This window comes from Lipotes vexillifer, unplaced genomic scaffold (genome assembly GCF_000442215.2).
Source record: "Lipotes vexillifer unplaced genomic scaffold, Lipotes_vexillifer_v1.1 scaffold91, whole genome shotgun sequence".
Taxonomy (NCBI): domain Eukaryota; kingdom Metazoa; phylum Chordata; class Mammalia; order Artiodactyla; family Lipotidae; genus Lipotes; species Lipotes vexillifer.
This window is the reverse complement of record NW_006777583.1, coordinates 2,000,939-2,013,488: the sequence shown is the minus strand read 5'-3', so window position 1 is coordinate 2,013,488 and position 12,550 is coordinate 2,000,939. Positions and strand designations below refer to the sequence as shown.

Here is a 12,550-nt window from a genome sequence, read left to right as displayed (position 1 = left end):
ACAATATTAGTAGTTCTACAGAACTGGGAGCTGTGGTGTGTGTGTGTACATTTCCCCATTTATCACTCAACTGACTGCTTTACAAAGCTGTTTTTGTATTCAGCTGCTACAATGTTAGGAAAACCACCAGGACAGCCTCCAGTTCAGCCTCATTTATCACTTAACTGTTCACTTGAAACATTACTCATGTGTATTAATTTTCTGAAGTATTATTCAGATCACACCAGCACAGTGGAACCTTCAGCCTTTGGCAGGAGCTCCCCATGAGCATTACGCACAGACAGTAACATTTCCCTATGCGTGTGTGTGTGTGTGTGTGTGTGTGTGTGTGTATGCACAAATACATTAAAAACATTTAATACAAAATTGTACATTACATGAAGTAGACCATTAGAAAGCATCCTAAAAGTACAGAGAAAATGCATGCAGAGAGAGCCCACTGAAGTACAAAGCCTGTAGGATATATAATTTTAAGTTTATATTTCCTGCAGGATGGTGACATATGTCTTTTCCTACCCAGAGGCAAGATGTACTTTCCAAAAACTTGGACACTGCCCATTGCATTAAATTTAAATGTTCCCTGTGTATATAGACAGTAAAAGTAAGCAAAAAAAACTTACACATTCCTTTTTTTAATATATCAAAAATGTTTCCAAGGCAACATCATTAAAATGATTATACCACAGTTCCTAATAACATCAAGCTCTAAAAGGAAGGTACAGAGAGGGCAGAAAGGTTTCATCCAGTCAGTGATTTAGGTGCTCTTCTTTTCCTCACCCAGTAAATTCACAGCAGCTTTCTTGGCTGTTAGGAGGAAAGAACATTGCATCAGAGCTATTTGCAATGCGGTTCTGTGCCTAATGTAGCTACTAGATTAGCAACTTGGATGACTCATGCTCAGATGAGAACATACCGAGGTTTGTGGGCAGGGCTAGGAGAGTTTCCCGGAAATGTACAAGAGACCTCTTCAAGGGCAAATCCTGAGTACTTGAGCAGAGTTACTGAAGCTCGTCTGGCCTAGCCCCCTTGTAGTGACTGTCACCTAAGCCATTGCCCTCTGTCCTCCTTTAAGTATCACAAGAAGTAGAGATTCCTTGAGCGTATAGTGTCCCCTGTACATTCAAGAAATTCTCCTTTGTGTCTTGAGCGCTCACCTGTACAATTTCACTGTCTCAATCTGATGACAACAGGGTCGGCTGTCTATGTCTTGGTGACAAAAATCAGAGAAAATCATCATTCCCCGAATCAAGAAATGGTGGAATACTTAGATGCATGTTTATGTTCTATCGTTGTGCCACCATTTCCTTGTATGATGGGAAGAGTTTGCTGTACGTCTTCAAGTTCATGGCACGAAGCTACATTCATCAGGAAAATATTCTTATATCTGTGGGAGATTAAGCCCCACCTACCCTGCCTAATTACCAAGTGGCTTGAAATGTGCTGTAAGAACAAGTGTGATATGCGTGATGGGGCAGGGGGGAGTGTTCTGGAAGCCTCCAGGCCTCCTGAGATTCCACAAACTGCAGCTGTTCTTGATGGAGCCCCAAGGGGAATGCCAGCCAAGGAGGCCCTTCTTGTTCACCAGCTGCCTGACAGCTGCTCTCCCTTCACTCAGTTAAAATTGCTGAACAAAGTTTACACAGAAACTGCAGCTTCTCTCTTAACTAGCCTTTTGCAAAAATGTCCTTTTTGGAGAATCCAGAAACTCAGAGAAAAGTCTAAAATGTGTCAGCACCTAAATTTCTCTTAACTTATTTTCATTCTCACACCTCTGTTTAGGAATGTATCAAAGTAAAATCGGATTTCAGAGTACTGAGATCTGAGAGAATCAAAGACTAAGAAATGTGGGCAAACTAGACAGAAATGACATCACCAGAGGTTGCTGGTTAGGCTAAGAGCAAGGAGGAACAGTTAAGAAATCTCTTAAAAAGGAACTGACGATTCCAAAGCGGGAGGATGTGAAGAAACTAAAAAACGTTCTGAAGGAGACTGGAGCCATGTGCCCATCGTGAGAGAACGGCCTGTTGTGGGGGTGGTGGGGGAGAGCACACCACTGCGGGGACACACAGCTGCCGGGGGACCGTCTGGGGGATCTTCCTTCCCCAGGGGCCAGGTCACCTCTTGTCTCCCACTTTCTCATTATTGTAGAACTTTTTTTAATTCTCTAATTCTATGCCCATTCTCCACTTTTTAAAACCCTTACTGTGCCCTCTGGAATTTCAGTCCCATCGTTAGCGAGATCTCCTCTGTCCTCATCCATTTCTCTGAATGTTTCCTTCACCTTGTTGCTTTTACAGAAACCTGGCTGTCCCCTAAGGACACTGCTTTCTCAAGTGTCGGCTGTTTTTTCCTTCCATGACCCTGGTACTACTGGGTCTGGAGGTCCAGAAAGCGTCCTTTGTTCTTCAGGGCCATGTTCAGAATCTCATGTCATCAGATTATCTTTCCCACTAGCCCTTCTTTTTCCAGTCTGCTGACCCTTGGGCTGTGCTGCCTCATTTCTTTAAGATTTTAACTCCAAACTTAATATCACTCTCTAGCACTAACTCTTACTTTAATTATCAGTGATTACGATATTGTTCCAGTATCCTGGCCTCTTGGTTCCTCCCCTCCAATAACCTTGACATTCCACCCTAGCTGCTTCAGCCTACCTCACGTCCTCACTGTCACAACCAGTAATGGCTGCCCCTCTCCGGTCTCAGCGCCGAGCGGCCCACTCCACCATCACCTCCTGCCTTTGCAGCCCGCTCCCTCTATTTTCCTGACTCCGAGTTCTTCTTCCCCCACCACCTGGTTGTATAATCCATCGATTCTATCGCCCCTTTCACTGTTCCTCACTTCCCTTTTGTCCTCACTTCCCTCCTCCGCCGTCAAACATGAACCACTCATTAGATCCCCCTTCAGAGCTCCTACTTAACCAAGTCAGCCCGGACGCAGCTCTCCATCTACCCCACAGCTGCACCCACACAGCTGGAAATGTGGCTGGAAAAGAAGACACAAGCAGACTACGTGGCCTCACTATAAGTCCAGGAACACAAACCTCCCGTGAGCCTCTAATGCCCCCTGGCGATCACACGACACTGTCCCAGTCCATCCACTCTTGCCTGTCTTAGAGCGGCCAGCACATTACAGTTACACGCACTGGTCACCGTGTCACCTCTGGCTGCGTGTTGCGTGAAGCTACAATGGCAGGGTTGAGTAGATGCCACAGAGACCTGACAGCCGGCAAAAGCTGAAGTATTATTATCTGACCCGTTACAGAAAAAGCTTGCTGACCCTCATCCTAAGTAACTATTTCATACCATCTCCCCTTTCTATCACCTCCTTCCCCACCCTCTCTCAGTTGACCTTCTTTCTTCCTAGTTTACTGAGGAATTTGAAGTGATGAGAAAATCACTTCTGTAAGCTCTCACCATCACATTCGCTCAGCTACCAGCATCTTCACCCATCAACACTGATTCCCCCTCTATGATTCTAAACTGTTCCCGATCCTACGACGGATCCCTCTATTTGTACTCTAGACCCTGTCCCCTCTGGTCTATTCCAGGACAGAGCTCCAGCAATTCACCTTCTCACTCCTATCATTTTTTTGCTCTCTACTGGATCATTCCTATTAATTTTCAAACCTACTTTGTTTCTTCTACCTTAAGAAAAAGAGAAAATCATCCTCAGGACCCTAGTACCTTCCTCCAGTTACAGCCCCATTCTTCTACTCCTCTCTGCGGGAAACTTCTCAAAAGACTAATCTGTGTTCTCTCATGCCCTTCCTCCCATAAAATCCGTTCTGATCAGGATTTTGCTCTCGCCACCCCACAAACTCTGTTTTGTCAAGACCACTAGTGCCTTCCTCACTGTTAATCCAAGAGTCAGTTTTCAGCCCTTATCCTTCTTGACCCGCCTGCACCGTGTGACCACGGACCCCTCCCTCCTCTTTGAAACAGTGTCTTCACTTGGCCCCAAGGATACCAGAGTCTTGGGTTTTCTTGCTTGCTCAACTGGCCAATCCTTATCAGTCTGCTTTTTTGGTTGCTTCTCATTTCTTCGATCTCTAAATATTGGTGGCCACAGGGCCCAGGCCTTAGACTTCCTCTTTTCTAACTACACTCACTCCCTTGTGATCTCATCCAGTCTCATGCTTATTATACTGTCCATATGTGGGTAACCCCCCTCCCCCAATTTCTGCTGACTTCTCCATGTACCCAGTAGACATAAAGTTATGTCCAGAACTAAATTCCTTATTTTCCCCTCTACACCTGTTAACACCCAGTCTTCCCCAGCTCAGTGGCAATTCTATCCTTCCATGTGTTCAGGCTAAAAAAGCTTGGCCTCGTCCTTGACTCCTCTCTCATACTCCATGCCTGATCCATAAGCAAATCCTACTGGTTCCAACTCCAAAACATATCAAGGATCTGACTTCTTACCTCCTACTGCTACCACTACAAACAAGTCAAGCCACCACCACCATCTTCAGCCAGATCACCACAATAACCTTTTAACTGGTCTCCTGATTTCCTTCTTGTCCCCCTTCAGTCTATTCTTAATACAGTGGCCAACATAAGCCTGTTCCAACAGAGGACGAATCATGTTGCTCCTTTGCTCACAGTTCTCCAGTGGCACCCCAGCTCACGCCCATCTCACACAGAATAAAAGCCAAACCCCTTACAACAGCCTGGAGGGCATTATACGATCTGTCCTCTTCCAGCTCCACTCCCCAGCCCCTCTGACCTTGTCTCCTTCAACTCTCTAGATCACCCCCTACCAATCATACTCTGCCCGCTTCCAGCTTTTGCACGTGCCGTTTCTTCTATCTGGAGCTTTCTTCCCCATGGTTCCTACCCTTAACACTTTCAACTTTGACTCAGTACAGCCTTCTTTGTGAGGATTTGCTACATCACTCTATTTAAAATTGTAACCTTCCCTTCAGCCCCTGGCACTCCCTATATTTCTATCTGCTTAATTTTTCTCTGTATCATCTGCTAAGTATGTCATATAACTTGCTTTTCAATGGTATTGTCTCTCTCTCTCTCAACAAGATTGTAACCTTCAAAAGTTCACTATGGTCCATTGGTCTGTCTGGTTCCCTGGTTCATGCCCAGTGCTATGAACACACTTGGCACATATTAAGCACCTCAACAAATAAGTATTTGAATGAAAGGATCAGGAGAGCTGAGAGAGAGGGCATTCTCTTGGCCCTCTAACAAAAGCAGTGTGAACAGCATATTAAGCAGTTCAACCTGAAATGAATTAAAGAGATTGCACTTGTGTATAAATAAAGATGACTCTCTGAAATCTCTACCCACCAAAGGAAAGTCATTTTTCCTAAAGTGCTGACTGAATGATGTGTTTTACGTGACATGGCAGAAGAATGTCGGGAAAAGTAAAGGCAAGAGGCAAAGTCCTGGGAAAGAAATCCCGGACTAGCCCTGGCACACGGCTGAGGAAAGGTTATAGGACACGAAGTGAGGAAGCTTGTTACGTGGGCTCAGTATATCCCATGTCCTCTCACACGCTGAATCAGCTGTCCCCGAGCCATACCTTCTTTAGAGATGGCATCTGCAGTCTCTTTGGCTTTGTCCTTCAAGTCATTCACCACGTTGTCTACCTGCGACTCGTGCTTCAGGAAGAAAGGACGGATGATGCGCGTGTAGAGCAGGTCCGCTCCGTTGGCCGGGCTGGGAGCCATGCACCACAACAGGAAGCCGCACTGCACAGAGGAGAGGCAGCATGGTGACAGAGGGCAGCGGCATCTGACAACACACACTGCCACCACTACTCTGGGGATGGCACTGCCTCTGCTATTTGCCCCAACAGCATTTCCAGTGTTTCCTGCAGGATACAGGTGCACTTTTCTTAGATGGAAAAAACATGACAAATAATGACCTAGTAAGGAAAAGCTGAGACTGACAAAGAAAGGCAAAACACACCAAGTCCAGCAGCTTACCTTCCTTCCTAACTTGGGCCACTTTTTAGTTGACAGTTACAAGAGACTTTTATTAATTATAACTCTTAATCAATTAAAAAATAGTATTTATCTGCATGTGTAAACCCTGTCCACATAGGTATCTATGAGGCTTGTTCTCAACAGGCTTACCTCAGTAAGTTTGTCACCGTTATTCATCCTGTTATAGAAAATACCCTGGCCATTCTTGAATTCTTCCCTTAGTGGGATCTCAGTTTTGGGTAGATCTTAGCCTTCAAGGAATCTTTACAGTCAGCTGTTCATCATCTTTCACCTTGAATGTAGATATTATTCCTAACTCTTTCTTTATGGCTCTACTTTGCTATTGAGATGAAAAATTGACAAGAGTTCTACCCTAAAAACTTACACAACAAGAATTGTCACACTATGTTTACTTTGAAAAACCTTTACTGTTTATTCAAATGATAAACAACTCAGCACTTTAAGTTGTCCAAGCAATTTATTCCTCTATAATATAATGAATGAGCAAAAAAGGGAACATTCAGAATGATATGCTCATTTCCCTAGAATGTTTGATAAACAGCATACTGTGTTCTTTCAGCTTAAAAGCTTCTAACTATATTGTATTCCACACAGCATAGGTGACTCTATAAAAAAACAGGAGTCCATTTCTTGAGATTCCAATTCTGTAGTTTTTACTTCTCCTTAAAGTAAAAACCTTTCAACTTCTTATGCCATATATATTTAATTCTATAGTCCTTTTACTCCAAACCAAAGAATGTATTCAAATAATCAAGAAGCTACATTCCTTTCTAAGATGGTCTTTTAAGTTTGCTCTAGAGATGCAAACCTGCTAAGGAGCTACTACTAATGACAGAGAGCTTGAGTTAAAATGCATACATTTGTGCCCAAAGCTCACCCCAGCAGTACCACGTTGGCTCTGAGAAATTTCCATTACACTTTGAACTTCTATGACATTCAAAATACAAAACAAAATGCAGGTTCTAAACAGATTAGGGTCGGGGGGCGAGCTTTCAAAAGACAGGGGTTACCAGACTGGATTTTAGAAAAACAAACTATGGCTATATGCTTCTGATAAGACACACACCAGAGGGGCTTCCCTGGTGGCGCAGTGGTTGAGAGTCCACCTGCCAATGCAGGGGACACGGGTTCGTGCCCCGGTCTGGGAAGATCCCACATGCCGTGGAGTGGCTGGGCCCGTGAGCCGTGGCCGCTGAACCTGCGCAGTCCGGAGCCTGTGCTCCGCAACGGGAGAGGAGAGGCCACAACAGTGAGAGGCCCGCATACGGCAAAAAAAAAAAAAAAAAAAAAAAAGAAAGAAACACACCAGAGATAAAACCAATTAGGAACACTGAAAATAAGGAGATGAAAAAAGATGTATCTGACAAATACCAACTCTCAAATTAGCTCACATATTATAGTAATATTAATAGTACATAAACATAAGGCAAAATAAATAAAGTGATAAAGAAGGAAAGCAGTTTGTCAAGGAGAACAATTTGCCTGAACCTATATATCTTTGAAATACGTAAATATATATAGCTTTGTATTTTTTATATTTACAATTATATAAATTTTAATTTTTATAATTGTGTAGTTTATAATTATATATCACTTCCAAATATAGCTTTGAGATGTATAAACTTGAAAGTCAGAATTATATAGATAAATGGACAAAATCCACAATCGATTTTTAACATTTCCATCAGAAATTGATATATCAAAAAACTAGAAATCAGTAAGAATACAAAGCAAAATACACAAAACTTAAAATCTTGATCTAAAGATATACACAGATCTCTCCACCCAACAAACTGGGGACTAAGAGAATTGTATACTACGGTATATAGAGGTAAGAGAACTGGGTTCAGAAAAACTGGTTCCAGTCTTTTTACTAGCTGGGAAAACCTTGTGCAAGTTACTTAATTGCTTAAGTCTGTTTTGACTCTATAAAAAAATATATATATATTAATAGAAATTTTAAAAATCTACCTCATACAGATTTTGTAAGAAAATAAGAAGCACTTTGAGCATCTAGCATAGTAAGGCTCTGTCCCTCTCCCAAGAATACTGTGTCTTTTACCAACATCCATGAAACAGTAACAAGCTACCTCATAAGAGCTTTAAACCAGGTAAAATCAAATCCCAGGACCAACATACACCCTTTTTAAACAATTATTTTGTTCTTACCTCTCCTTTTACTACCTGAAATGAAATTCAAAGTCATGATATACTTACATACACAATTACAAAATAAAAAAAAAATAGTTTTCTAACTGGAATATAAAGAAAAAAAAAAGTAATTTAAAAAAAAACAATGTATTTTAAAATGTAAATATTCAAGCCAAACTATATTAGAGAACAACATAAAATAATAAGTAGAATCAGTGACTATTAACAGCTACAGACAAAATTTTCTCCATGTATTCCCAAGAGGTTGCCTGCTTTCCATATCAGAGAATTCAGCCAAATGCAATTCACTGCCACAATCTCCAAGTTATGATTTCAAGCCAGCCCTCTCTTCACCTCTCCCACCCCTTATGTGCGACAGACTCCAAAACTCATTTACTGAAAATGGGATGTTCAGAGTTAGGAAAGCAAAGGATGGGAAAGCATGGCAGTAGGAAGGGGAAGGGCAAAGATTCAGACTGGCCATCTCGTAGTCTCACTACAGCTGTATGTGCAACCACCCAAAACTCCAGTGAGCCCGCACAGACACACAGTGGCAAGTAAGACCTTCTGTTACAGGTCCAAGCTCTTAAATGAAGCCAATTCCTTGAAATATCCTCAGTCTTCAGTGTGTGTGTGTAGCTCCACGTTTACTTTTAGTTTTCCCAGTGACTCTGCTCCAGCACACACTGGGCTTGGCCAGCCATCCTTGTGAAGATGTGCCAGAGAAACTTGGTTTTCTGAACTACACATTTGCATTAACCCAAAGTATGGAACTAAGTGTGATTAAGTGTGACTGCAGTTTTCACTGGCTTTAGCTTTAATGTCCTCTGCTTACAGCCAGGTTATTAACAGGCAGACCCTAGAGACCATCTCTCTAGTTGACATTTCCCTGTGGTTTTTAGTATCCAAACATTCATGTTTTCCATCATTTGTTGTTGTTATTTTGTTTTGTTTTTTTTCCGGCCACACACACAGCATGCGGGATCTTAGTTCCCCAACCAGGGATGGAACCCGCACCCCCTGCAGTGGAAGCGCAGAGTCTTAACCGCTGGACCACCAGGGAAATCCCTCCATCAGTTGCTTATATAGGTAACGCTAATACATACACACACACCTAAAACTTAATAAAACAATTTAGACAAAATGATATACAGGAAAAGGAAAAGTTACATTCTTGACAGAACATCGGAATTCTGTGTGGACATTTTGAAGAGAATGCAGTGTCCAAGGGGATGTGCCATGTACTACTTACTGCAAACAAAGCAATAGTTTCCCACCAACTATATTAACTATTTGGAGAGCAGGAACTATTTGGATTTAGTTTTTAGCATCTAACATCCAATATATTTGTTATTTATACAGGGGCATCTTGTTGTATTAATATTTAGGAAATTGGCATGGAGTTTTAAATTGACATGTAATACATTTTAATTTTTACTATTTAATATTGTAAGAAATAGTCTCCTGGCTGGTATTCCTACGTAGAATATCTAATTGTCAGGAATGGATTATTGATGTAGACACACGTGCCCGTAGGCCTCAAGGTGAAGTAGAAATGACTCACTGGGTTAAGAATCAGGAGAGTTGGTATCTGTTCTATGACTTTTGGTAAATCAAACAACCTAAGAGTCGATTTTCTCTTCTGCAGGATTTTTAGGAAAGTCACAAATTAAAAAACGTACAAGATAGTAGTAGTATTACCAAGTCCTACAGTTCTTACTGTTGTTGCAAAATCTCTGAAATATTACCTGCCTATTGCAGATAACAGCCCTTCAGCAACCCAGAAAAGCTGATTCATTCACCTTTTCTGGATGAATTAAGTAAGCATGGCTACCAGACAGGACCAGAGCCAAGAGTCTACATTTTTGTACCTCTGCAATGTGATTAACTTTATAGGCTATTCTCCAGGAATTTTAGTTTAACTGTTTAGTTAGTTCTTTCTGGTACCCTCTAGCTATCGTCTTGAGACAATAAAATAATTACTGCTCTTTACCTACATCGTGAGCATTTTCCAGTTCTCATATGAAGTAACTTTCTTGTATTAAAAATAAAGTTAATTACTATTCAACTCTCAAGGTGATATTCAGCCACCAGCTTTTAAAACTCCCTTTTCTTAATCTATGTAACTATGTAACTACTCTACAGCCAAGGAATACCCTGAGCTACACAGATCTGGCCATCGTTTTAATCAAGCTGCCCTCAAAGTGCCAGCTGACGAAACTTCCAACGGCAAACACAAACCCACTCAGACAGAGTTCAGACAAAGAGTCCGGGCACGCCACTTCAACTCAGCTCTCGGCTCTATTAGCAATGACACACTAAATCCTTAAATTACGAATTACAACAGGCCAGATAATTCTGTCTATGATTCTAATGCTGTCACTATTCAATTTTCCCCTAGAAGAGGTATTTTCAAGGTAGGGATGTATTTAATATGCACGGTTTGGGACTAGCCTGGTGAGAACTGAGAGTTAATGCCAGAAAAAATGTATTTCAACACTGACTTCCTGGTATGCTGCAATCACTTGATCAGAAACAGAAACCTTGGGAAGCCTTTGCAACACAGCCACGAGAATAGTAATGGGCTAAAGTTAAAACAGACTGCTCAGCATGCACAAATGAAAGGTAAAAACGAACATGTGAAGGGGAAGATTTTTCTATTTTTTTTGCCTCCTACAAAGTTAAGAAGAGAAATGTTATGTTCTCTGTCAATGGGTGAAACAATACAGGTGACGGTCTGGATCAGGACTTAAACTTGCCAAAGTTTATTCAACCTTTGTTTTAAAAATAAATCTAGAAGATGATTCAAATGAGAGTAAAGATGAGGTGCAAAGATACTTATTGTAGCATTAGTTAAAATAGCAAGATAAATGTCCTAAATGTCTATTAACTGGGGAATGAATACATTATCACCTATAATGGATTAGACATTTATGTCAAAGAATATTGAATGAGAAAATACTTATAATATTGTTTTAATTGAAAAAAAGTGAGTTATAGAATCATATATCATATATATCAGCGGTCCCCAACCTTTTTGGCACCAGGGACCGGTTTCGGGGAAGACGACAATTTTTCCACGGGGGGCGGGGGGTGTGGTTCAGGTGATAACGCAAGCAATGGGGAGCAGCAGATGAAGCTTTGCTTGCTCGCCTGCCGCTCACCTCCTGCTCTGTGGCCCGGTTCCCGACAGGCCACGGACTGGTGCTGGTCCATGGCCTGGGGGTTGGGGACCCCTGATATATATGGTTTCAACCATACATAGATTGTTAAGACAATAACAATTGTCTTACATCAAGCAATTTATCTGCACATTAAAAAAGAAAAGGAAGACTACCCTAAGATGATACCAGTGGTAGTCTTCCAAATACTATTTTCTTCCCTATCTAAAACATGCCCCAACACACATGCACACACACACAACACAAATGCAAACATTATGACAGCAGGGATTTTGTTTTATTCACCAAAATCCCCCTGACCTAGAACAGATTCTGGCATATTGAGGTTCTAAATAAATATCTGCTGAATAAAGAAATACACTACTTTCACAATCGGAGAAAAAATTTATTTTTAAATAAATACATTTATTTTTAAACCTTCCTGTTCAAAGATGGACCTCAGAGCAAAGCTCTGAACAGGCAGGATCCACTTTTTCTAGCTCAATACATTGAACAGAATCTTCTCGACTAACCCTTGATGCCTAATCATTGGTTCCTCTTGTATTCCTGCAATCTTATAGGCTGCTTTAGAAAAATGGGGGGAAAAGCCAACAATACTAATTCTGCAAAAGATAAAATAGTAAACATGGCCTTAGTTGCAGGTATCCCTTTCATCCTCCCACACACCTTGTGATTGTAGCAATGGCGCAGGTAAGATCTATGCTAGTCCTTAAAATGGGATATTCTCCTACACACTCTGCAATTCAGAGACCTTTTCTCAGTCAGTTCACTGAAGCCACTCAGAATACGCCACTAATGCAGGAAGAAAGCATTTTTATTGACAGCATGATCAGTTTTTAATCATCTCAAGTATATTATCTATTTGGAACATATGCGGTAAATTCACTCATTCTGGACGCCGTGACATCAAACAGCTGGACACTCACTACTAATGGATGTGCATTTGTTTTACCGTTAGGGAGGAAAATTTGTTGCAAAGCAATTTTTGTAATGTACTTCAAAATCAAATATAAATGACTTGGTGATTATCTTTTATTTTGGATACTTTCTACCTCAAGGGGCCTCCATTAGCAGAGGCGATCAGGAGCAGGCTGAAGTCGGGCTTGTGTTTCGGAAGTCTGAGGTCGGATACTGGTGTGAGTGGTTCTGCTGACGGGATACTGTTCAGGGTGAGCAGTGGGGCCCAAGGCAAAAGCCCAGTTTCCTTCTGTTAGAGACCACAATGTGATGTCACTGCCATCAGATGGATCTTATT

The 12,550-nt window shown here is 41.6% G+C and overlaps 1 protein-coding gene across 1 annotated transcript in view; it reads right to left on the bottom strand.

The window, feature by feature from the left end:
• Positions 1-618: 618 nt before the first annotated feature.
• REEP5 (receptor accessory protein 5) overlaps positions 619-12,550 on the bottom strand; it is a 41,468-nt gene continuing 29,536 nt past the window's right edge. The window contains exons 4-5 of the mRNA XM_007451196.1: positions 5,536-5,704; positions 619-804 (exon numbers count right to left, since the gene is read on the bottom strand). Of these exons, the coding sequence (XP_007451258.1) occupies positions 755-804; positions 5,536-5,704 (219 nt within the window). The 3' untranslated portion in view covers positions 619-754. The remainder of the gene's footprint in view (positions 805-5,535; positions 5,705-12,550) is intronic.